General features: G+C 40.9%; 1 protein-coding gene across 3 annotated transcripts in view; it reads left to right on the top strand.

Annotated features, from left to right (window-relative positions):
• The window catches only part of LOC104589040 (uncharacterized), a 37,235-nt gene extending 25,156 nt beyond the window's left edge, over positions 1-12,079 (top strand). For 2 of the 3 annotated variants that reach the window (XM_010247220.3, XM_010247219.3), the window contains exons 9-11: positions 6,650-6,995; positions 7,120-7,303; positions 11,320-12,079. In XM_010247220.3, coding sequence (XP_010245522.1) covers positions 6,650-6,995; positions 7,120-7,303; positions 11,320-11,791 — 1,002 coding nt within the window. In that variant the 3' untranslated portion in view covers positions 11,792-12,079. The remainder of the gene's footprint in view (positions 1-6,649; positions 6,996-7,119; positions 7,304-11,319) is intronic. The other variant, XM_088887900.1, reaches the window with a different exon arrangement.
• The last annotated feature ends 14,833 nt before the right edge of the window (positions 12,080-26,912 follow it).

The raw sequence follows: 26,912 nt of genomic DNA, 5'->3' as shown, positions 1-26,912 counted from the left end.
TATATTGTGATAATCAGGCTACCATCAACATTGCTCACAATCTAATCAACATGACAAGACCAAACATATTTAACTTGAAAGGCATTTTATCCGAGAAAGAGTGGCTTCTGGAGAAGTTTGTCTACCATTTATCTCTTCTAAATGACAGTTAGCTGATATCCTTACCAAGGGAATCCCCAAGGCCAATCTTTAGCATAATACTGGCAAGCTTGGCATGATTGACATCTATGCTCAGCTTGAGGGGGAGTGTAGAGAGGATGGGCCGAATGGCCCATAGACTGTTTACTTATTTCTTTTGTTTATGTTCTTTGCTGTAGTGAGCCTCAACATGGGCCTTACTTATGTTATGCTTCCTTTAAATTATTTGCCCAATTAAGGGCCTCTTTGTAATTACTGAAAATTAAGTTAATGAAAAGGGATTAGGGTGTAAGAGAGGATTACATTTGAAAATCTCTCTTTGAACCCTTATTGCTGCCATCTTCTTCTTCCTCTTCTCTCTACTTGCTTCTCTCCTCTGCTGTTCTCTATCATCTTTTTGACTATTTTTTATTAGTCCATTTGTTTCAAAAGACTGTTTTTCTTCTGTTTTCTTTGACCACATCCCAATGGTCCTAATAAAAAAAGCCATAGTAAAACCATCTAGGCCAGGTGCTTTGGATCTATCCATTGAGAAAATTGCCTACCTAATCCCCTCTTCTTCAAAACTTATCTCTAACAAGTTTACTTGTTCTTTAAACAATCTGGGCCATTCTAAATCTCCCAATCTTAGCCTATTATTCAATGGCTTTCTAAAAATTGATTTGAAGTGATCCACAAGCATTTTGGCTAGCCCATCTTGGTTCATGACTTCCTCTCCATCTACTTCTAATTTAGTCACAAAATTTTTTCTTCTCTTCCCATTGGCCAAGGCATGGAAAAATTTTGTATTTCCATCCCCTTCCTTGATCCATTTATGTCTTGACTTTTGCCTCTAGGAGATCTCCTCTCTAAGAACAACTTCCAATTCCTTCTTTAGATTTCTTCTCAAATCTCTTTCTTACTCATTCATAATCCTTTGAGATTCTTTGGAGTCTAGTTCCTCAATCTTGGATAGCAAATTGGTCATTTGTTCCTCTATCCTTCTAAAATGCTCCCTATTCCACTCCTTTATCTTGGATCTCAATCTCTTCAAATTTTTGTGGAACCTTACTCCCTTCCACTTTACCTCTCTCAATTCTTCTTCCACCACTCCTCAACCAAGCGCACAAAATCTAGGTGAGTTAACCACATATTCTCAAATCTAAATGATCGTGGTCCAGAGTCTAGAGGTTCAGGGCCTAATTGGATAGGGTAGTGATTAAAAGTAACTCTGGGTAGAGCGTTAGCCACCAAATTCCTCCAATGATTCTCCCACTCTACATTAAATAGAAACCTATCTAGTTTCGAGCAAAGGGAGTTTTCTTGGAAATTACTCCAAGTAAAATTGGTTTGTAAGAGGGGTATTTCCTTTAGGTCAATGTGTTAATTAATTCATTGAATTTTCTCATACTGGTTGTGACCATTCTTTGGGGATTGTTAGATTAATTACAAAACCTAGTTACATTGAAACCTCCCCTATACACCAAGGGCCAACCCATATGCCTTGTATTCCATACAACTCCTCCCACATCTCATTATAAGTATTTGGCCCATAGACATTGGTTAAGACCCAAGTGAATCCATACCCACATGCTGAACTTTAAAGACAAAAAATTTCCCTATGAGTTCTTCCATTGATTCTACAACATTCTCCTGCTCCTCATGAAGGAGCCGAGGTCCAACAAACTCCTCTTGATCTCCACACACTTCTAACCCATTTTCTATTCAATTTTGTTAGCTTGGTTTCCTGTAACCAAGGTTCAAAGTATCGATACGTGTCGGCCCGTATCAGCCGATACGTATCGTATTGGGAACTTCCCGATATGCCCCTACAGAGGGTGTATTAGGGTTTTGACCGGTTCAAGGGGTGGATGGACCTTAAACCGGCCCCTCCCCCTCTGAACCAGATTTGAGAAAAAAAAACTAAAAAACAAACTACTAATACTGCCCGATACGCCTCTACTCGCGTATTGGGCATATCAATATTTTGAACCTTGCCTGTAACATAACTATATCAGATTTCTCTCTAATTGGCAAATCTTTAATTGCCCTTTTTCATGTGCTCTCCCCAAGCCTCACATTCCAACTAATGATTTTCATTGTAAGACTCCTTTCAAAAGACCCTTTCTAAAAGACTCCACTTTACAAGGGATCTTTCTCTCTCCTCTACCACTGAACTTGATATCACCCTAAATATCTAAGATTAATCTCTCTGCTTTTGATCTCTTTTTCTTTTTCCTTTTTGTATTCCCCTCTTTTTTTTTTTATTTAATCTGAAACACTAACTTCAACCACCTCCCCACCCCCAACTAAGAGCTTTTGTGATAGTCTTTCGTTAGAGGAGTTATCACTTGTTCCCTGTCATCTACTCCCTCCTTTTCTTTATACTCCTTCAGTAACAGACAGATATGTTCCCATATTCTTTCTAGATCCTCCTGTTTATTCTTGAGTGACACGTCTACCCCACTCTACTCACCCTCAATGTTGCCAGGTTCTCTACTCTCTACTCCCCCCCTCAAATAAAAAATTTCCACTTGGTCCCTTCATTGTTGGAGACCAAGGGGACTACTTCTGAAGAAGGGGGATCAGTGTCAAGAGGCAAGCCTAAGCCTGTTTCCTGAGTTCAGATCTGCATGGGAGAGTTTTTAGTGGAGGTCAAGGCCTTGTCAGCTTTGCGTCCGAGTTAGTCTTCCACTACTGTCCAGCTTCTAGCAAGACGTTACAAACCATTCTGGTAAGCTCTTTCCCTTCCAAACCAATATCCTGTTCTACCTGAGCTAAGGGGCTGACCTCCCTTGCAAGTAGAGGCAACTCCTGAGCCACAGACTCCACAGTCGAGGTCTTTGTAGGCCAGTCCATAGCATTCAAGTTGTCTTCCTCGACTCTTTGTGATCCAGCTTCCTTATCTTCCTGAAACAATACTTCCATTCCCTAGCTATCTTCTTCAAAGATGTTCCTCGAGCTGTTTAGGTTGATGCTCCCCAGGCTCACTGTATTGTCTGAATCAGTGTCACTATAGTCTTCCTCAGAATGAGAAACCTTCCTAAGCTCCTCTAAGTTGCTTTGTCTGATACATCTTGAGTTGCACTTTTCTAGCGATAATCTGTTTAATCTTGCAGATGCAATCTATTGCATAGAGATTCCAAGAGGAGAAGAGTTGGAGCTTCCAAAAACTTGGCTTGTTGAACTCGAAGAAGATAGATGGTAAATACCATCTATTGACAAAACACCTCTAGGCACGTGACTTTTTAAATTCTCACATTTTTCCTTGGGCCCCTTAGATGGGCTAACAATGCTCGGCCCAGTTGAAATCTCCTTTCCAAACCTTTTAATATGCTCTGCCTGACCCACCTTAGGTGGGCTGACAAGGGCTGACCCATTAGAAACTTCCTACCCTGGTCCTTAAGGGCCTACTTGACATGGCCAACAGCAACATCCTCCGACTGAGAGGGCCCATAGTTTAGTTTCCGGGGCCCACCAACATGAGCCTGGCCTGGATTAATTAGAGGTTGAGCCTTGTCTTCTTTCATTTTACCCAACTGTTTATCTTCCCCACCTTTTGGCTTTGGTTCAAGTGAGTTTACTGACCCCTTAGAACCTTCTTGCATTTGAGTAGGTGTATTTGAAAATTTAGATTTGGTGCCACTTGTAGCAGCTAGAGCGTAAGATCTGTCAGATGCCCAGCTAATGCCTTGTTGGTCACATTAAGATTTTCCAACTTCTGCAAGGCTTTTGGAACTCTAAAATCCTCTTCGCCCTTTTTTGTATAAATTCTCTCCCTTGCAGGTCCTCCAACCCCTTGCTGCTATGTAGGGTTTCATCTTCAACCTTTGCATCTTCCTCCTCTTGAGCTTCCCTCTACAGTTCAGCTTCTGTGGAGGAAACCAGCCAAACTGCCATGAAAGCTCTTTTAACTTTTAAGTAAACTTTCCTGGGAATGTCCTCAGGCTTGACTCCATTCAGTAAAATTGCTGTGGATCTGAGGTCTCCCCAAAAAACACCAGCCAGCCTTGCTCCACACAATACTGCAATTGCTTCTGCTACTTTATCATTCCATCAATCCAACAACACGCACTACCACCCCATCCAGAACAGAGAATTCCTTCGAATTTGATGGAGACCACTTGAATATATTCATCGAGCACCAAGCCAAGATCATCCTGTAGACACACAGCCTCAACTTTTAATTTGTTTTCAAGTGGATCAAGCAAAGCTTAGCACCTGTCAAAAGGCGTTGGGATAAAAGTGGTTCTCATCTTCAACTGTTTTTCAGTAAATCAGCAATCTTCTCCCAACCTCTACTTGGTTTGTCAACTTCAACAATCAGTTTACTTGTCCATTCTCCTTTTTCAGCAGTTACCAACAGAGCCACTTTATTTTCAGCTTGCACCAAGGTCAAAACATTTTGCCTAGGGGATTTGAGGTTATCTGCTGTCTTTGAGATTTCCTCTTTTTCCTTCTTTCTCCTTTTCCCCCCTCTGTTTTCACTCTTGACATAAAGTCTCTCAGAATCTTGACTATCTCAAGCCACTATTGGCTCTTTCTTCCTTCGGGGATTCAAACCATCTGCTTCCTGTTCTTAGCATAGAACCCTGAAAGAGCTATGAAAGATCCTTTATGATTTTTCCTGCATTCCAGCACTTATCTCCTTCCCACCTCTGTAAGGAACTCTTTCCAGCTTCTTTCCTCTCCTTCTGAGCTTGCTTCATCTACAAAGTCTGTGAGCCACTCCACCACATCTAATCCTACCAAGAACACCATAGCCATCTTGGCATCCCTGATTTTCATGCTGATCTGCCCTCTGATTCTTAGTTCCTGAAACAGAAAAACTTTTGCCCCCACCTTTAGAGATCTTCTCCATCGATTGGCCTCCACGAAGTTCTCCATCTCTCCAATGCTGGAACCTACATTCTCTCTCATGAGAGTATTTTGTGTTTAGATGATCACTTTGTGGTCTGTTGTATGGTTTTAGTGTGTCATGATAGGATTTTAAACACCAGCTTCAGTAACAGAAATGATTTATGGAAACTCTGTATATTGTAAAGATTTTGCAAATTAAAAGAATTCTATAGCTATATGAAGCGTACATTGATATTTTAGAAAATGGTAAAATGAAAATGAAAATGAAGCACATATTCCTTGTATAACAAATAATTTATATTAAGATTTTGAAGGTAGTGGAGAAGAGTAGATGAGATTGGGTTTCAATGATAAAGTATCTAAAGCAGATGAGAAAATGGGCATTAATGAGGTGGTCAATAAAGAAATAGAGGTTGGAAAGATGGGGATATTCTTCTTAGGAGAGGAGGCTGCTAGATAAGTGTTTATTAAGTCTAAATAAGAGAGGTTGGTAAGTTATTTCTAACTTATTATTAAGTGCTAGATAAGTCTGGCACTAAGAGTGTGACACTCACTATTAAGTGTTTATAGTATATATTGCAGGCCGGGTTTCCAGGCTGGGCTAAGTATGATCTCCCCTAGTGGTTTGTGGCTGATGTATTGCAAGGAAGGTGGAATTCTGTTTGGCTGTTTTTGGATGTTTTGATGATGAGATTCTTCTTTGTTCTTTCTTTAATGATTTTTCTATTTACTATAAAACCAATTTATATTGATGAGAGAAAAACTTCTGGCAAGTAGGTTATTTGCAGAAACACTTGTGAGGTTCTGAGAGCAGAATTACCCATAGCAAACACCAATATGTGTTATTGATGTAATCTAAGCAAATTAATTGATGAACTATTAGGCTCACCTAAGTTGTTGCCACATGAACTTATACCAACCAGCATTGCATGGATTTGAGCACTGGTTGGAATCTGATGCATGTCCAAGAGTCAGATTTGGCAAGATGAGAAAACATGGACTCATGGATACGTCCATGGAAGAGTATATGCTATTAAAATAATTCATGTTTTTTGAATTCTAACATTATATACTTACAAAAAGTGTTACCTTTGTTACTAAACAAAATTACAAAAAAATGGATTCGTCTTATAGTTTTTCTGTTCATTTATGTTAAATAGGCTAGGAGATAAAAAGGAAATGTTATGTAGAAGTGCCCTTGAGAATCCATTGAATGGAAGACTTGGATGTGTGTTTTGATACGATGCATCATCCATTTCAGAGAGTCCATGCAACATCCCCGGTCTTAATTAGAAACTTCATGAAACAATTGAATTTAATATCTGATACAGATTTACAGAGATGTTACATGTGGAAATATTGAGAGGTAAGTGTATGAATGATGTGGTTTGGGTTGCTTGGCACTCCATTGGACATGTTGAGCTTATGGATATCTACCTCACTACTTCAAATTTGATGGTTTTCTTTGTCATTATGGGATTAATGGATAGATCTATAACATATGTCATGCATGGGTACAAGAATTTGGTCTAGATATTAATTCAGTATTTCATGTAGGGATCAGAGAAATTTCTTGCACTAAATTCTCTCTCTATGACACACACGCACACACACTCACATATTCAACTGTCTTATCTGTAGCTTTCTCAGAACAACTTTTATATTCTTGCAGGAACTGAAACGAGAAATTAGCAAAGCACATATAAGAATTGCGGGACCTCTCATAAAAGGGCCAACTGGTTTAGAATACCTGAAAAAGGCATTTGCCAACCGTTATAGGTCACCCTCTGATGCCTCAACAGCTCTACCATTGACAGTGCAATGGCTATCATCTGTAAAGGGTAGTTCAGAGCAGGAATGGGGTGAACATACAGATTCCTTGTCAGCCTCGAGAACAAGTCAGATTAGTTCTTCTCAGGGCCTTCCTCCTACCCTTAGGACTGGTGGCAGTGTGCTTGTATCATCAAACAGAAGCCAAGGGAAATCCTTTCCATCAGTGACAATTGCTACCTTTACAGGTATGAGTGCAAAAAATTTCTTAGGGTGTCCTAAAAACGTATAGGAAAAAAATCCTTTCATAAGTCCTTGAATCCACCTTTTCCTCTTTAGTGGTAGTTCTTTAATTATCAGTTGTTGGAATAGGTAACCAACAACCAGAATGCAAGGGAGAAAGGATTGATCTGTTGGTGAGGCTTGGCTTGTTGAAGCTAGTTTTTGGCACAAAAGGGCTAACACTGGAGACCCTACCTGAAACCCTTAAGCTAAATCTCTCAAGGCTAAAAGCTGTTCAGTCCCAACTTCAGAAGAGTGTTGTTATTGCTATCAGGTAGGTCAATGTTATTGCTCTTTGTTTTTTGTTCTCTACCTTCCTCCCACCTTTTTATAGGATCATATCTAGGGAGAATGTAAAGGGAAATGGATAAGTACTAAAGAAACTTGGTGGTGGAATGAAGTTAAAAAATGTAATCAGATTAAAATGAACATGTTACAAAGGATGGCAAAAAGCTAAAAATGCAAAAAATTGGGAAAATATAAAACCATAAGAGAGGATGTCAAAAAGAAAGTGAATGAAGCTAAATGTAGGGCTTCTAATGAGCTTTACCATAAATTAGGCACTAAGAGGAAGAAAAAAGAATATATATACTAGCAAAGCTGAGGGAAAGGAAAGGCATAGATTTAAACCATGTTAGGTGCATTAATGATGAAGAGCAGTCTTGGCAAAAGATGAGAACATTGAACAAAGATGGAAAAACTATTTTGAAAAATTATTAAATGAACAAGGAGAGGGTGCTAATGGAGGAGAAACTAGCAATAATAATACTATTAAAAATAATACGTACCTTTGTAGAGTTAGACCTACTGAAATAAAAGAGGCACTAAATAACATGAAGAAGGGAAAGGTGTTAGGACCTAATATGCTCAACGAATGAGCAAGGAAAGAACAGCCTGCTCTGATACCATGTCAATGGACCCAGAGCAAAATACAAAATTCTGGGGATGAAGAATGGATGATTCGATCCTACCCCAAGGGTCCTTTATATAGAAAGTGAAATTACAGAAATTACAGAGAGGCCCTTGCAGGGCTGAAGTGAAAATAATAATAAATAAGAAAACAATACAATAAGGACTACAATAAAATGGTACATCAGGGAGTTCCTTCACATTTTATACTACTTTGGGCTCTAGTTTTTGAGCTGGGGTCATCTAAATTTTGACAAAAGTCAAACTTGTGCTAGCCTAAATTGCATCCTGACTTCATTCAGTCTATTTGGCTTCAGATCTTGTCATCCTTCAACAATGAGATATCACTGCTAATAGTGCCTCTTTGATCTCCCGTAAGTCTCCTTCAAACTTGTGGAGACTCAACTCCAACCGATCGATTTGATCTTTCACCATAGTTGATCTTGTGTTGGTCATGGTTTTTTCTTGTGCCCTGATTCCAATTTTGTTGAGTTACTAGTCGAAATAGAAACCACTTCCAAGGTGGCTTAACCTCCTCAAATTTGAAATTAAAAAAAAAAAAGAGAGAGAGAAAATGGACAGAAAATTCTCTTGTTATTTACCTAACACCAAGTATTTCGCTTACAAGTTGTCAGATCCAAATCAAGTAACTAAATGGTTCTAGTCATAGTCAACCCCTTTCAACTAACCGGCTAACATGGCCTCTTATATACATATACAAATCTCAAGGGTGGTGGATTGGAAATCATCATCATCCTCCATGCCTTATCCCAACTATATGGGGTCAGTTACATGAATCTTGTTTCGCCAATCCATTCTATACTTATATTTAAAGCCATATCCACTGTTAAATTTTAAGTGCTTAAATAATTTCTTACTACTACCTGTGTTGTTTTTTGTCTACCCTAACTCTTCTAGCTCCTTTCACTTGTAACAAACCATTTATTCTAACTAGAGTTGTTGGTGGTCTTCTATGCATGTAACCAAACCATTTTAGTCTACTCTCTCATTTTATCATTTATTGGAACTACTGCTTGGTTTCTACAAATGGCTTCTTTCTTGATCCCATCTTTTCTAGTTTTTCCACTCATCCATCTTAGCATTTCCATTTTTGTCACACTCATTTTCTGAACATGTTTCTTGACAACCCAACACTTGTTCCTTACAACATAGCTGGCCTTACAATGTTTTATAGAATTTTCCTTTTAATCTAAAGTGGTATTCTCCTATCACAAAGTCATAATGCACCCTTCCATTTTTCTCAACGTGCTCTAATTCTGTTAGTGTCATCCTCCTCAACCTCTTCCTTGTTATGAATCATTGAACCAAGGTACTAGAAATGGTCACATTGAGTAATCTCTTGGTCTCCAATCTTTATTGTATCTTGTTTTGAATTCCTACTATTACTAAATTTACATGTCATATACTCTATTTTAGTCCTATTCTCTTGTCTCTAGGTTATTTGTCCATAAGCTTAATTTTGCATTTAAAACAATGTCATCAATTAAAGCAATGTCATCTGCAAACAACATACACCATAGAACTTCTTCCTGAACATGTTTAGCCAATTCATCGATGATATGTGCAAAGAGACAAAAGGCTAAGTACTGATGGTGAAGACCCATTGTAACTATAAAATCTTATGTCTTTCTAACTATTGTTCTAACATTGGTTGTTGTCCCCTCATACGTATCTTTAATTAGGTCTGTCTACCTATTTTATACCCATTTCTTTTCTAAGACCCATCATGTTATCTCTCTAGTAACTTTATTATAAGCCCTTTTTAGATCAGTGAACACCATATGATGTTTCTTCTCTCTAAACTTTTTATCAGTCGTGTCAAAAGATATATAGCTTTCATGGTTGATTTTCCTGGAATAAAGTCAAATTGGTTATTTGATACACTTGTTTCAAGTCGCAATCTTTGTTCAATTATTTTCTCACAAAGTTTCATAGTGTGGCTCATTAGTTTAATCCCTCAATAGTTGTTACAACTTTGTATTATCACCTTTGTTCTTAAATATAGGCACCAAGTTTTTCGAAAATCATCTTTTAATTGTTTTTTCTAAACCCACTTGAGTTGCATAAGCACTAATTATGTTAATGATTTCACTCACCAAAAACAAGTCTTACCAAAATTATTCTATCACCAATTCTTTTAACATTTACAATTTCATTTTTTAAATCCTTATTTACTATTATCACTCCATTTCTATTATTCACATCTCGTATATCATAATTTGTGGCCATCAATTTCTTTAGCTTTTTTTCCATTTAATTTCTTGTAAGCATGCAATATTCGCCTCTTCAAAGTGACTAAACAAAGTCATATTTCTTGGATTACTTTCTTTACCCACCTCCATCTAGAATGATGTGTAGTAGTAGGGATAATTGGCTTACTTATTTTGGGCCTGAAAAGAGTTAGAGTGATTATGAGCCTTGCATGGTGGTGTGGGGTTCTATCACTTTCTTTCGTGATGGTTGCTTGATTTAGGACCAGCATGTTGAGAAGGTAAAAAAGGAAATGGTGTAGGTTTAATTTTTTGCCTTGGAATTTGAGAAGACACAGGCTTCTTCCACTCCTACATCTTGTTTGGTTTCTACCACCTTTGGTTTAAGAGATAATTGCAAGAATGTGTGGCATCTTTAGCATAGATGCATGATCCATATGTTGATGTAATTAGTTTTTATTTCATTTTGGATGTTTGCTTTCTAAATACATGGTAAATTTTGCATATCATGTTGTTTAAGCAAAAGTGACATTGAACCTTTTTTTTCCTCCGTTGAGCATCATTTTAAACTGATGCATAGTGATGTATGGTTGTTCTTTTCATTGATGTTTTGCACCTATTACACCTGTAGTGGCTTTTGTTACAGGAGTTGAGCCCCGTCTAGACCAACATCCAAAAATTTTAGTACCCCCCAACTCCCCAAATTTTTTCTCTCCCCACTGATGTTCTCTCATCTTGCATGTGTATCTGCATCTGCATGTGCCACTGGACTAGCATATATAAATCAGATGCCACAATTCTGTGTAAGTGCACAGAACTGGATAAAGTTTCTGTCCATCATTACTACCATTTGCAATGCACGTACTTCCTGCAAATATAGACATTATTGGGGTGGTCAATCCTATTAGAACTAGGAAAAACAAAAATTAACAGTCATCATCATGAGAAAACTATAAATTACTGTAGAACTTTAAGCATAACCCGCTTAAAAAGTAGACAAATCAAATTCTGAGCTCCAGCTCCACAGACATGTAAAATAACCAAAATACTGTCTAAAAGTTGAAATGCCTCTTTGAAAACACCCCATATTTGGCCCACTTGGTTCCTGCATCACCTTTGTCTTCTAATCTGGATCTTTTCTGTGATGCAGCATGTTGGTTCTCCGCCAGATCCTTATTAGTGAGAACTTGGTGACCAGCGCCACAGAGATGGAGAAAACAGTATACAAGTCTGTGAAAGAACTCTTTAATCTCCTGGACAGGGTTGCTGATGTGGGAGTTGCAGAAATCATCGATGCTATTGATGGTTTTTCAGGAGGAGATAACTTCTCGGATGCAAAGAAGATCCAAGCAAGGAGGGAAGTAATGGCAAACATGTTAGTCAGGAGCCTAAGGGCTGAGGACGTTGTTTTTATGAAAGTATCACATGCAATTTACTTGGCAATGCGAGGAGTGGTGCTCGGGGGAAGTGGATTGCAGGGTAGAGAATTGGCAGAGTTAGCCCTTGGACGGGTGGGTGCAACTATCCTCATTGATAACATTATAGAGGCAGGAGAGGTTTTGGTCGTGGTAGCAACGGTATCTATTTCTGTTCATGGGCTTTGGTACGCCCACCTGATCTAAAATCATGTGGTTTTGTTCCAGAGAAAGTAGATAGGTGGAGAAGCGTGGGAAGGGAAATTTCCATTTTATTTTCTAGTGTACATTTGTCTATAGTGCAGTTGCACATCATATGATATATATATAGAAAGCTGTAAATAATGCTCTTCAATGCTTTTGTTTTGCATCGGAGTGCAAATGAAAAGAATGCAAATTCTGGTTCAATTTTATTTTGCCTCATGTCATATTTACTTCAATCAAATAAAATAAGGTAAATTTTGAAATAAAAATTAATCAAAATTTGCACCCAAATCTTTTGCACTAACATAATTTTGCATCAGCGCAAACAAGTTTCCATTGCAACCAAATGTAGCATTAGAATTACCTTTGGCTAGTCCAATTAAAGGGTGCAATTTCTGTGGGCTTGGGTTTTGCTTAAATTTGAAATGGACCTGGCCTGAAAGTCGGGGCTGAAAGTCTAGGCCTGATAAAATGTAAATTCTTTAGATCAGGCAGGAGATGGTCAGGCTAGATGGGGATGGTTTCCTTGAAGGACAAAGGAAGACCGAGAGTGAAGAATCAAACATGAGGCTAGGGTAAGGGGAGTGATGAGATGGCTGAGCAGGGAATCCAATGATTGGGTTAATCAGTAATTGAATGAATGAATATCGTTATGAAGACCTTTATTTATAGGGAGGGACTCCGTTTTTCTATTAGGAAAGAGAATATTATATTTGTTGTCAATCATTAAGGAACATTGCTAGGGTTTCGCCACGTGTGTTTATGAGATCTCTCAAGGGATGACTTTTCCTTCACCTAAGGATTCTCATAATCTACGTGTGTTATCACCTTTCGCATTTTATTTAATCGACTTGGCGCTAGTGACGTCATCGCAGTCAATACTTACGTTTGGTTCTCAATGAACCGTAGTTTTGTAACGGTATAGGGTTTATTGCGAGACCGTGCTCCTCCAGAGTTCGTCGCAGGACCGCGTGTGTCCAAGATTCATCGTAGAACTGCATGCGTATAAAGTTCATTGCTGGTTTAACTAGAACCTATTTTAGGCTCGTGTCAAGTGTAAGTTCATTGCGAACGTGCGATGAGCCATGCGATACACTACAAGTTCATCGCAGGTGGCCGATAAGCTAAAGACTGATCGTAGGCATCCATATGGTATCGATTTAGTGTCTTCTGGACTCTAAAGGACTGAACAAGCACTATGTACCTATATTAGCCCCATTGCTTATCGGTAAGTGGAATCTTATCGCTAAGCATTTTGCCTTCACATTTGCCTTGAGGTTCTACGATGGGTCGGTAAGTATTTGTGCGTTGAGTATGGAGATCTACTCCATTTTGCGATTTCATGTGGGTAAAAGAAAGTTCATTTGGGCTTTTGTCAACCCCTCTATCTATTGACAGGTTAGGAGTTGGTTACTCAAGCAATCGTGTGTCTTTGTGTGTTAATGGCTTTGGGCAAGAGTTAGGTATTTGTTCTTCAATTGGTTTTCATCCCTTCTGTGGTCTAGGCCCCTGTCTTTTGATGATTTACTTTTTGTCAGTGGGAAACTCTGCGTCGGATTTGCGAGCTTCAGCCCCTCTGACCATTGACAGGAAGGAAATCAGCAAAAGACATTCGCATTGTTGTTCCAGTGTGGGCGTTCAACCCCCCTATATGTCAAAGTAATGTCTGTTGTGGATACACGGTGTCAGTTAATGGTGAACGGTGTCAGTTAATGGTGCAGGGTTCAATGACTTATCGTATTCAGTGGCTGATGGAAACGTGGTAGGTATCATTATTGTTTTCTTAACTATCGTATCGTAATAAATGTGGTCTATTCGTGCGTGCGGCATAGATGCGATATTCGATATTTAAAGTGATGGTTGATGACATGGCATTTTGTTTAAATTAATGCATCGTTTTGTCCCACCTTTTGGAGTGTATATGAGTAAATTTCTCCTACTTTTTGTTATGCTTCGTACTCACGTTTGTTCATCTTCCCTAGTGCCATTTGTCATTCCCAACATGTGAGAGCCGTTTATAAAGAGACAGCTGATCGACTTTCTACTTCGCCTTCTTGCTATCATATCCCTATTCTCTTTTTATGTACTCTTTTGTCTACCCTACAACTTTCTTTGTGCCCTCATTCTTGTTTTCCAGCCTAGCCATTATCTATCGAACATGGCCCCTCACCAAAAGAAAGTTGTGTCCCTTTGTTGACTTTGTCAGAGAAGTTGATACGACGAAGTTGTTGTCAGAGCACGAATTGGCCATGGAGGCCAACGGGAGACGGGGTTTCTGGCCTCCAATGCTGGTAGCTAGGGGTATAGGTGGTGTGTTCGACGTCATCAACGACACCGAGTTGATGTGTTTATGTGGCCGGCCAAATCGGTCGGTTTCGTATAAATGTCAAGAACCTAGGACTGACAACTCGAAGTCCCCTAACAGTTATACCGCATGGACACATCACATCTTGAAGAATCCGATGTATTGCCGGATGTTGCAAGACTCTGGTTAGCTCCGGTTCGTGGATTGCTACACCGACCTTCTGAGTAGGGAAGGGGTTGAATACGTGAAGCATTTGCTGGAGCATTGGTGTTGCTGTACCCACACCTTCATGGGTGCGTCCGACTGTTATTGTCTAAGATGTGGTTGCCTTGTTGGCTTTGCCCGTCGGGGGCTCTATGTCTGCTCAGCATCTCCAGCATATTGAATCTATTCCCGTTGATTCGAGGGAACTCTACGATGAAATCATCGGCGAAATTGTTGCATATAAGGCCAAGGTAGACTAGTCCACCGTTTGGGGGAAGATGTCTTTGGAGCAATGGTTGGAGTACTGGTTCGAGTCTCATGGCAAGAGGGATATAATGGTAAGGGTGCGAATAGCAAGTGCCACCTTGCTACATTTTGTATGTCGCCTCTCGCTTCCTTTTCTCGAGATTTCCCGACTATGGCTTGCGTACAGTTTTGGTCCCGCTCGCCGTGCTTGCTGCCCTTAACTTTTATGTTCTTGGGTTATCTATACGAGTAGATGGACGATATTGTCCAACAGATTATGGACCCAAGTTGTAAGAGGCGTATCGGCTACATCTGTGCCCCTTTCTATGGATGTTTTTGTGTGAGCGCTTTGACCTCAGCGTCACACCTCGCCCTCTTTCCCCGATTCATGTTGATGTTGCCACCACGGAGGGGGACGAGTCTGAAGAGAAGGTGATCGAGGCCTGTAGGGGGAAACGCTGGCTCCAAGCTAACGGACATAAGTGGTTCAAAATGAGCGAGATTGACTATAAGATGGTTTCCCTCGATGGGTTCGTATGGAGGCCGTACACGCAGGTTGTGTCTCACGCAATGCCATTCTGTGTCGGCATTTCGGTTCCAAAAGGCGGCGATCAGCAATGCTGGGGTCAAATACCTTGATCGCACCGGCGAGGCTCAGTTGGTTGTTTACCATCTAGACCGGGTGCTCTAGCAGTTTGGTTACTATGAAATGGGCGCCCGATTCTTGCAGTCCTCAGGAAAGATGTTTTCTAGGTCTGACGCCATGACCTTGCATTTCCTGGCTGTTCACGATTCCCTATTGCAGGGTATTTGAGGGTATAAGTCCCTCCATTTTGCCTATCTTTGCGCGTTGTTTGGGGATTTTCAAATGTTGATGAGAACAAACCCTCACCTGCGCCAAAGTCTTAGTTCCTCTTGAAGATCATGCTACCAAGCAAGGTGAGAGTCCAACTGCTCCTACATCGCACCCCCCCAAAAAAAGTGAGCACAAAACATGAGCAGAAGCGCCCGATTTTAGAGGAGGGAGAGAGTAGCCATCCTCCTGTGGCGAAGAGGCCGAGGTCAGCAAGAGTGCCTCGCCCAGCTCAGCCATCAGTTGTACCACAACTTGCTGGCTCAGACATGGCTTCATCGCAAACACGGGAATGTTGGACTAAGGCCATGCAAGAGCCCCCTGCTCCAACACCCAAGGAGAAAGATCGCTCTGACGTAGAATCAGCGCAGTCAACAATTGTTGTCCCTCCCAAGAAGGTTACTTGTGTCCGTTTCTCAAGTGGACGCGTGAAGAAGATGGCTCCCCGACCTCAGAAGAGGGGGCCAGAAGGAGAAGACTCGGTATGGAACTTATCTCTCTACTCTTATTATCTCATTATTGTTGCGATTAATTTTCCTGCTTGTAACTGAGTCGTGTTCATTTTTTGTTTTGAAGTTTATGGAGACCAACGATGTTCCACTGGGTACGTGTATATTTTCTTTTTAGTTATTTGCGATTGACTTATCATACCAACTTTCGTAATTTACCTCATCGCAGATTCCTTGTGAGATGGACCCATCTACTATGCCAGTCCAGCCGGTCATCACTGTTACAAGAAGTACAACCATCGCAGCCCCCAATCAGGGCCAGGAGGCTGCTGAAAATGCTGGCGTTGGTGGTAACGCTCCAGCTGCCGTGGCACAAGAAGAAGAAGATCCTATGGGAGCATCTGAACCTCTCGTATCTAGATCGCATTGGAGCAATGTTGAAGTGCGAGAGACCCCTACTGTCGTGGTGTGAGTTGAGGCACCGTGTGAAACGCCAGTGCCGGAAACTCATCGCGAGGAGGCCTCCACTCTTGCTGCCGCTGTCGAGGCCAAAGTTCCCACACTAACCCAGAGATCCAGATTGAGGAAGAGGCCGAAGCCCCCGCTGACCCGGAAGTCCAGCCTGAAGATGAAATCACAAGATCGGGGGTGGTGTCACTGGTTGAGGGTTGTCGTATGATGAGGAGCTTGCTCTAGTCCAGGAGGAGCTCACGGAGTATTGCAACAAGAACAACATTATCTCCTTGGGCTACGATGTCGTAAACCCCATGCATATCCAGGGGCTTCATAGGATTGGCTGGTATTTTGTGTCAAGCTTAGTGGCGAAATTTGCTGCAGTCATCATCCACAGTGGTTTGTTACCACCTGCTGCCCTTTCCCCGATGGTCGTAGGGCCAGCCCTTAATACTATTGCGACCATGATGGACTGCATCATGAACTAACCCTACGATGAACTCTCATGGTGAGATTTTGCTCGGTGGCTGAAGACTTGTGAGTGTTTTTCTATTATGGGCTTCCATATGAAGCAGATTGAGGAACGTGTTATCATGTTAGCCCATTCATTCCGGAAGGTTGGTCTCGGGGTGTCGTAGTCCGTGTTTGGTCAGTCGCTGAAGGATGTGCGCATCCGTCTAAGAATGGTCAAGGCCAGCCACTATTCTTAATGAATAGTGGCTCACTTTGTAAATTATTTTTATATATAAAAAAAAAAGAAAAGATGTGACTTTGTAATTTGTGTGCCAGTGCTTTATCGCAGCACCAGTGAGCTACCGGCCAAGGTGTGTTATTATTAAGTTCTTAGCGTATAGCAATTTTAATCATTAAGGAAGGTTCTTTCATTACGAGGGAGCCCTCGCAAAGACATTTCGAAAGAACTTCGTTTTTTGTCAAGGAACTTTGATTTCAGAATGCAGTTTTATCATTCATTAGATGTCATCAGTCATCAGTTATGCCGGCAAAATATCCGGTGAAACTTAACAGAATTTCGTAATTTCGTGAGATACAACATTCGCGATTATAATGATCTTGTGTTCATCCGCAATTGAAAATAACAAAGCTTTGAAGCAAAGCATTATCACAACATTCATTCCTGCAAAGCAAATCGTGCATACTCCTTACTTTAGAAATTCAGTAATAGTGTCAAAACAAAATTCGAATATTTAAAGTCAGGTGTTTTGTGAACTTTTATCGTGAGCGTAGTGGTCTTTAATCATAGACTGTTAGAGAAAAAGGTCCAAGTGTCGTACTGACTTCTGAACTATACTGTATTTATGCCAATTGTTGAGTCATGTCATTCTAAGAAAGTTCTAAAATTGAACATCGTCACATCGCGTGTGCTTGTTGAAATATACTTGTGCGCGTCTTTCGGGTTGAAGGTTCAGTGCAAGCGCCGAGTAACATGGTGCAATTTATTCAAAGTCGCATGTTCCACAAATTTTATTGCAAGTATCAAAAATAAAGCACAAATATTTGAAGTCGGGCATTTTGTGAACTTTCACCACAAGCGAACACCTCTGTATACTTTCTGGATTTGCAATCGCAATTGAACATCAGTACAATTCGCCTCTAATTGCAAACGGTTAGGTAAAAGAAATCGAGTGTTGTTCTGATCCCGAAAACATCGTCAAGTGCAATAAGGATATCTCAATGCAAATAGTTAGCATGTGCATAGGGAAGGGGATTAAGCCGTTTCGCAAGAGGGTGCGGCTGTCGCAAGGGCCAAGTGTCATCATGCCTTGAGGAAACAAGGCCCTGTATTGGTAATAGGTTCAAGTCTTGGTTATAATGCAGCTAGTTAGCACACAGTATGCTGTCGTCGTGACCCAGTTTGTGGAAGTGACTAGATTTATGGGCTGACTGTGAGCTTCAGACCTTGGTTGCCTTTGTGAAAAATTTTGGTCATCACATGAGGAAACTACTTGAACTCTTTTTGCTAAAGTGAGAAATCAGTAGTCAGAATAAGTTGCTGCTCTTAGCAAAGCATTATATTATATGCATGGGATGGCTTAACTTTGTTCTTCCTTAGACCATTGCATTCACAAGCAGGTAAGGCATTTGCATTTATAGATTAGAGAAAGATCATACCTGATGTCGCTAAATTCTCCCTAGGGCTGCTAGGGAATGTGTGAGCGCGTCTGGGGCTGCCAAGGCCTTCTTGGGGTTGCTAGGGGATGAGAGTGCACACCTGGGGTTGTTAGGGCCTTCCTAGGGTTGTCAGGGAATATGTGAGTGCGCTTGGAGTTGCCAGGGCTTTCCTAGGGTTGCAAGGGAATATGAGCGCGCCTGGGGTTGCTAGGGCCTTCCTAGGGTTGCAAGAGAATATGAGCATGCCTGGGGTTGTCAGGGCCTTCCTAGGGTTGCAAGAGAATATGAGCATGCCTGGGGTTGTCAGGGCCTTCCTGGGGTTGCAAGGGAATATGAGCGCGCCTGGGGTTGTCAAGGTCTTCCTAGGGTTGCAAGAGAATATGAGCATGCTTGGGGTTGCCAAGGCCTTCCTAGGGTTGCCAGGGAATATGTAAGTGCGCCTAGGGTTGCCAGGGAATATGAATGCAAGCCTAGGGTTGGCAGGTGATAAGAGCGCGCTTGGGGTTGCCAGGGCCTTCCTAGGGTTGTTAGGGAATATAAATGCAAGTTTAGGGTTGTCAGGTGATAAAAGCACGCCTAGGGTCACTAGGGAATATGAGTGCAAGCTTGTCGTTGCTAGGTGATAAGAGCACAACTAGGGTTGCCAAGGAATATGAGAGCATATATGTACATGTATATATGTATGTGTAAGAGACATACCCAAGACGAAACATGCTTTGACAAAGAATCACAACTTTACTCTATTTTCATATTGCATGGGTATATCAAAACTTTATCGCAAGAACTCAGAGCTCATCAAAAAATATATCTCATCGCTCATCGCAAAATATGAATTGTTAGCATATGCATCAGGAGTACATCACACTTTATTTACAAGCAAAGTATGATTGACATAATCACATGAGAACTTGCAAGACTTTCGAAAAAAAGTGGGTGATACATCCAATATATTCATCTTTAAAGCAAATACATGTGATAACCATATCTTATACAATTTTATTCAAAGTAGGGCTTCAACCAGTTGTCATTCACCATCTCGTCTTCCTCTCCTGTGTCTGCGGTTTTTAGCACGTAATAGCCAGACAGGTGAGCTTCTCTGATCACATATGGTCCATCCCAAGTGGGAGCGAATGTTCCAACAGATTTGCCTTGTCTAACATGGAGTGTTGTCTTAAGAACTTTGTCTCCTATAAATTTTCTGGGCTTCGCTATTCTGTTGAAGTTCATGGCTAAGGCTTGTTTGTACTTAATTTGTTTTTGTAATGCCTTCTCCCTTTCTTCATCAATACATTCTAGCTTTTCGCTGATTAGCTGGTTCATGTCCTCTGTTTTGAATTTCTTCCCCATCGCAAAGGCTACACGAGCGGAGACTGATTGTATCTCTACCAATAGCACTGCTTCTTGGTCGTATACTAGAGAATAGGGTGTTGCCTGCGTACTTTTCCTAATTGTGGTGTGATAAGCCTAGAGAGTTTCTAATAACTTTTCTGACCAATCCTTCTGATTGTCAGCCACCGTCTTGCTCAACATTCTTAGTAAAGTCTTGTTAGTGGCTTCTGCTTGCCCGTTCCCTTGCGGGTAATATGTCATGGATGTTCCTAACCTTGCTCCGTGCTGCACCAAAAGGTCTGGTACTTCTGGATTCTTAATGGACAAACCATTGTTTGTCAAAATTCTCATTGGGACTCTGAATCTATGAACTACATATTGCCTAGGGAAGTTTGCTATGTTCTGCGCACAAACCCTTCGTAAAGGTATAGCTTCTGCCCACTCGATGAAATAATTTGTGGCCACTATGATGAAACAATATCCTCGGGAAGGTGGGTGGATTTTGCCTATTAGGTTTACTCCCAAGGTGTGAAAAGGTCAGAGGGTGATGACAGAGTGGAGGTTGTTGGCAGGCCGATGTATCCTCTCAACATGTATTTGGCACTTTATGGCATCTGTGCACATGTTTTTGGGTGTCGTCCACCATAGTGGGCCAGTAAAAACCTAAATCCATGATGTGATTGTATAAAGTCACTTGTCCTTGGTGTGGGGTGGGTTCGGAGCTATGGGCCGCTTCTAGTGCTTCCTCTATCTCCTCATCGGCTAGGCATTGTAGAGGCTTTACAGTGTGAGACTTCCTATACAACACTCCTTCCTGAAGATAGAACCTTTTAACCCTTAATAAAAGTTTTCTCCTCTTTGCTAGGTTAAATGGCAGTGTGTTGTCCTCCATGTAGTTAATGTACATCCTCCTATAGTCTACCTCTCCCACCGTAAGGCATTCTTTCTCATCTACTTTCAGGATGCACTTCTCACAATCATTCTGTACCTTGGCCGCATCTATCTTCATCACAGGCCAGTAGTACCCTAATCTTTGTAGCCTTCTGTATAGTGTGTTGGTTATCTCCCCACAATACATTATGGGTTTCGCTCAGAACTATCTCTATCTCCTTCAACCCCAAACACCTCGTTCTGACCCCATCTGCTAGCCGATGGTACAGTACCCCGTACACCAGTTGGAATTTCAGAACCACCTTGTTGTCTTGTGTTGCCACCCTTGGGTTACTTAGCTTTTGTATTATGCTATATCTCTAATCATCCGCCATGATTTTGTCCTCTTTTTCTACCTAGTGCCTTAGTTTATTGACTGATGGCTGACAAAGTGTTTGAATGGTGATGTCAATCTGGTCTTCGCTGGGTTGGATTTTTTATCCTAGGGTGGCTAGCACGTTGGCGAATCTACTTTTGGCTCTGTTTTGATGTTCGAAGGTTACTTCCAGATCACGGGTTAGTCTTTGTATTAAGGTTCTTTATGGCAGGATTGTCAGTTCTTTAATAGTGGTGCTTCCATCTAGCTAACTAATTACCAATTTAGAATCCCCTGTCACCCTGATCTTCTTAGCTCTAGAATCTCTTGCTACGGTCAGCCCCAGGACTAAGGCTTCGTACTTGGCTATGTTATGGGAGAAGGGAAACTGGAGTTTGAACAAGTAGGCAGAAGTGTTACCAACGGGTGATGCCAATGTGATTCCATCACCGGCTAAGGTGCTGCTAGTACTGCTTCCATCGAAAGATAGAGTCTGTCCATTCTCCTTCTTCAACCACTACAACTATGGGGAGTTCTCCCAGAACTTCTTCTGATATAGGGAAGTCATCGTTGGTAGGGAAGGCGGTCAGGAGGTCTGTCGCTTCTTAACATTTAATAGCCCAGGGTTGAGTGTACTCGATCGTATATTCACTGAGTTGCATCATCCACTTAACCAATCTCTCGGAGAGAGGGGGTCTATCCATGAAAAACCTTATCGAGTCGTTGCGTACGACTAGCCTCACCTTCTAACCCAAGATATAATGCCTAAACTTTCGCACAATGAATACCAGTGCTAGACACTGTTGTTCCATGTGGGAATAGTTTTTCTCGGTTGGTTTGAGGGTTCTCCTGGCGTAGTATATTGGACATTCAACTCCATCATCCTCTTGTGCCAGTAAACATCCTATTGCTTCCGAGTTTGATGTGATATATACTTTAAATTCTCAGCCGCTTCGGGGTGGTGACATGGTTGGGGCCTTAGCCAGGGCACTCTTCAGCTGTTCAAAAGCTCTCTGATGCTCTTCTGTCCATTTGAACTCCACAGACTTTTTAACCAACTTCATTAGCGGTGTAGCCGCGTCGCAAGACCAAGGATGAACCTCCTAAGGTACGAAATTTTTCCTAAAAAGGTCTTTAACTGGGACTCATTAGTTAGAGGTGGGAGGTCTAAGACTGCTTTCACTTTGTTTTCATCTGGGTGAATCCCGATATGGTCCACTCTATATCCCAGAAACTTTCCAGATTATACTCCAAGCACGCACTTCAAGGGGTTGAGTCTTAGGTTGAAAGCTCTACACCGATTGAACAATTTTTTCAATATATCGGGATGATCTTCCTGCTTCTTTGCTTTGACCACTATGTTGTCCATGTAACACTCAATCTTCTTATGCATCATGTCATGGAGGACACTCGTCATCGCCCTCTAATATGTGGCTCCGGCATTCTTCAAGCCAAAGGGCATCATCTTGTAATAGAAATTTCCAATTGGCATCCTAAAGGCTGTGTGAGGTGCATCTGTGGGGTCCATGAAAATTTGGTTGTACCCGTTGTAGGCATCTAAGAAGGAGAAGAGTTGGTTCCCCGTCGTCGAATCTATCAAAACCTCCATGTTCGGAAGGGAAAATTTGTCCTTGGGGCAGGCTTTACTCAAGTCCCTAAAATCTACGCAACATCTGCGATAAGGTTGGGAGGGGTTAGTTTTCAGTAATGCGCTAAGGGCTCGTCCAAGTAACTAAACTTAAGGTACTAACCTGAGTTGTCCATTCTTCTTCTCGACTGGCACTATGTTGGCTAGCCACTGAGGGTGCGCTATAGGTTTGATGAACCCTACTTTTAGGAGCTGCTCAACTTCTTCTTTGATCTTCAGGGCTACCTCTGACTTAAAAACCCTTTGGAGCTGCTTTACGGGCTTGACCTTGGGATCTATACATAAAGGGTGTATGACGAGGGCCAAGTTTAAGCCTGGCATCTAGTCATATGACTAAGCAAAGACATCTTGGAATTCTGTGAAAATACACACAGATCAATCAATCTTTTAAACATGTCTTAGTATCTTGTGATGAAGAAAGGTTCTTACCTTTCATTAGTGCGATTAATTTTTTCTTCTCTTCAGGTCCTAGTCTGGTGGATATGTACAATGGCCTTTTCTCCATTCCTTCCGTGGCCATATTGATTTCTTCTAAAGGTTCTTCCACCGCATCGGTGGAATCAATCATGCACTTGGGAGGTTCTTGGATTTCATTGCAATACTCTAAGGTCCCTTCTCTTTGTTCCTGTTATCGCAAGTAGCACTTAGCGTTTTCTGGTTCCGTTATTAATCACGAATTTAGTACATTTCACTGCCGTGCCTCTAGTGTTTGCAATACTTGTTCAGGTTGCGATGCATCTTTTTGCGATGAAACTATGACAATGTCCTTCTATGGGAATGGCCTAGTGAAATAATTCTGATTGAAACATTACTTAGAGTTTTGTTAGGGGAAATTTACGATTGTCTTGCTTATGTTATTTGAGGATAGCTTGTGGCACACTCATATGTCCAAAGAAAAGTATGCATATATGTCTTGGAAATAACTTAATGGTAGTAACTATGACTTGCGATAAAGTTACACATATCATGCTCAGAATATCATAAGATAAATCATAATTTGGAATTACCGTAAACTTATATCTCAGGAATGGATCTCTTAGCTGTCGATGGTCTGTCGTCTTCATAATCTGTGACGATGGTGTAGTAGCTCTTTCCATTGCCACCGGTCACCCGTACACATCTGGTCCTTTTCTTCTTTTCCGTCGCCACTGAAAGCTTGTCCCGCACAAGGTCTAGTAGCTGCAGTCCTTCTACTGTGGCTATCTTTGTTTCTCCCTTGTCTGCCAGCTCTGTGTAATAAATGGCATCCTGTAGGTGAGCCTCCGATCTATCAAAAGGGACTTTGGTGGCTGAGATTTTTATCATGCATCCCTTGTGCTTGGCCTTTATGCATTGTGGAATGTTGATGGGACCAAGGCTAGGCTATGTACCAGAGGTCGCCCTAGGAGGGTATGGTAGGTGGTCCTTCCTGAGATGACTTGAAACTCTTGCATGATGGAGAACGGTCCGATCACTACTTGTAGTTCGATGGATCCTTCCATAACGGACACGTTCCTATTAAAGTCGGTCACCTCCATAGGTAAGCCCTTGGTTGTCTCCTGTTGTTCATCAACTTCAGTGTATGGACAGAGATTAAGTTGACAGAACTCCCGGGGTCGACCATGGACCTTCTCATCTTGAAACCTCCCACCCTTGTTGTAACATATAAGGGTTGATTATGGTGAGGGTTCGTGGCCAGCATGTCTTCCAAGGTAAATTCTACACTGGTTCAATTAGGCCAGTAAGGTTCCAACGGTCTCTTAAAGACTTCCGCTAGTGCCCTGATGACTAATTTCATTGTCGAAGTGTTTGCCCCTTGCTTACTAAAAAAGTGTTGGAGCTCCAGGCTTTGTTCAAGTTTCTTATCAACATGTCTGGTTGGTATTGACCCGATGCTCATACTACGTTAATTCTTCCCCCTTGGGCATGAGCTAGGAGGGGATCGGTTTCTACCAACGTAGGGTTTCGCTTCACAAATTCATCCAATTTTACTTTTTGGTCCAATTCATGTGTGGCCAGGATTTGATCTGGCCGACGCCATGTGGCGTAATCTGAGGTCCGCCAAGTATCCCTACATCAATTAGGAAACTCTTTTTAGGATTATAGGACTTCAGATTATAAGATAAAGTATAGGAGAATTTGAGAGACATTAACATCAAGCATTGTTCTTCCAAACCCTAGTTTGACCGAGGTTGAAAGGGGACATTCTTTTCTTTTCTCTCTGAATTTTTCAAGCAGAAATACAGACCTTTTGAGTGATCAACTTCTGCATTCAACAAGACAATTGAAATGCGCATCAATTCACACTATTGACTAGGATCAAATTCTTGCAATTTTGGGTTGTGCTATCTTCAGCTTGGAGTTCAACTTTGAATTCTTGGGCGTGTTACAACAATTTGGGAGTTTGATTTGTGGTATCCAAATTAAGTAACATTATACTCAATCTCTGAAATAAAATATGATGGTATCTTGCAATTTGGGAATTTTCTCATGAAAATTCGATTTCCACCTTTTTTGGGCTGATCAAGATTTGAAATTCCTACCTTTCTACCCAACAAGGTTCAATCTTTTTGGGCTAAGAACATCCCGTTCTTCAAGCTTTTGTTATTCGGAGTATTATTCAGTGTTTACCATGTACTTTTAAGAATAGTTTAACTCCATCTCAGCAACTCACTTTGTATATATTGGGCTTAAAACAACAGGTTTCAACACCTAGGAAGGTGAGACTGGTTTATGTACAACCCACTCAAAGGGAATCCAGGGACAAGTGGATGTGGAGGTTTGATTCGGAGTGGAAGGAATAATATATTGGTTACCTTCTCCTCTTACTATGGTAATGGATTAAATCTATTTAAGTGACTTAGTATTGGTAGCATCTAGTATTGGTGGGCAACGAGTAAAGCCAAATGGAGCTATCCTCTAAGAATAGTCTCCGAGAGGGTAATAGATTTGCTGCTGCCTGCTGGGTTGGCTAATCTTTCTTGTACATGTCAGTGCAACAAGGTTTTTAACTGCACAGAATTAGTTGCGATTAAGATCTAGAAAATTCTAAAAGGGGGTGTCAATGGACCGGGGACCCGTCTAAACCAAAATCAATTTGGACAGATTGGACAGATCAACAAGACATTGAATTGGACCAATCCAGACTTAATGGTCCAAAGTATATTAAATTGGATTTGACTTGGTCCATCCGTAATGAATTTATATTGAATTGGATCGGATTGAGCCAATATCCGATCCATTGATATAAGATAAGAATATAGGTGTCAATGGACTAAGTTTACATTGGAACCAATCTAATTAAAACGAATTTGAACAGATTGGACGGTCCAGACATTGATTTGGACCGGTCAAAATGGTTTAAAATATTCATTGGATTGGATTGGACCTAATCCATTTGTAATGGACTCATTAAACTGGATTGGATTGGAGTCGTTGGACCAAATCCAGTCCAATTGACACCCCTACCCTCAAGGATAATGCATCATCTAATCCTTTTACCTAGCAATCAAAATATATTGCAATGTGCTTTGACACCCCTACCCTCAAGGATAATGCATCATCTAATCCTTTTACCTAGCAATCAAAATATACTGTAATGTGCTTATCATCATCAATTCATTATATACTTTGGTGTTATAATCAACTACTACATGCATCAACCCATTACTAAATTATTTATTTTGTATTAAATAGTAGTAACCATAGGAAATATATAGTAAACCTAAAAATTATATTTAATTTAGTACTTAATATTACATTTATCAACCAAAACTAGGGGTGGTTTCGAGCCGAGCCGAGCCAAATAATACAAGGCTTGAGCTCGGCTTGCCAAGGAAGTATGAGGCTCGAGCTCGAGCTCAATCTTAGTTCAAGCTAGAACCTTGAGCTCAAGCTCAACTCGAGTCAAAAACTCGTAAGCTCAAGCTCGGCTCGAGCTCGACTTGAGAAAAAATGTTTTATAAAAATAAAAAACATATATAAAAATATTTTTTATTTAATATCTAAAAAAATTATGAATTATAATAATCAGTTATTATTGTATACAAAAATATTATTATTATTCAAGCTCGGCTTGATTAATAAACGAGCCTGAAAATTGGGCTCAAGCTCAGCTTGAAGTTTCGTTGAAACCGAGCCAAGCTGAGCTCGAGTAGCTCATAAAGAGCTCGACTCATGACCACCCCTAACCAAAACACAACATACGCAAATGCAATCATTAAAGTCAGAGTCAATTATATTTTAGTTATATTTCGCTCTATAAACCATCAAAACATTATGT

Source organism: Nelumbo nucifera, chromosome 5, assembly GCF_055504915.1.
Source record: "Nelumbo nucifera cultivar China Antique chromosome 5, China Antique-T2T, whole genome shotgun sequence".
NCBI lineage: Eukaryota > Viridiplantae > Streptophyta > Magnoliopsida > Proteales > Nelumbonaceae > Nelumbo > Nelumbo nucifera.
The sequence above is the reverse complement of the archived record's forward strand: the minus strand, read 5'-3'. Positions and strand labels throughout refer to the sequence as shown.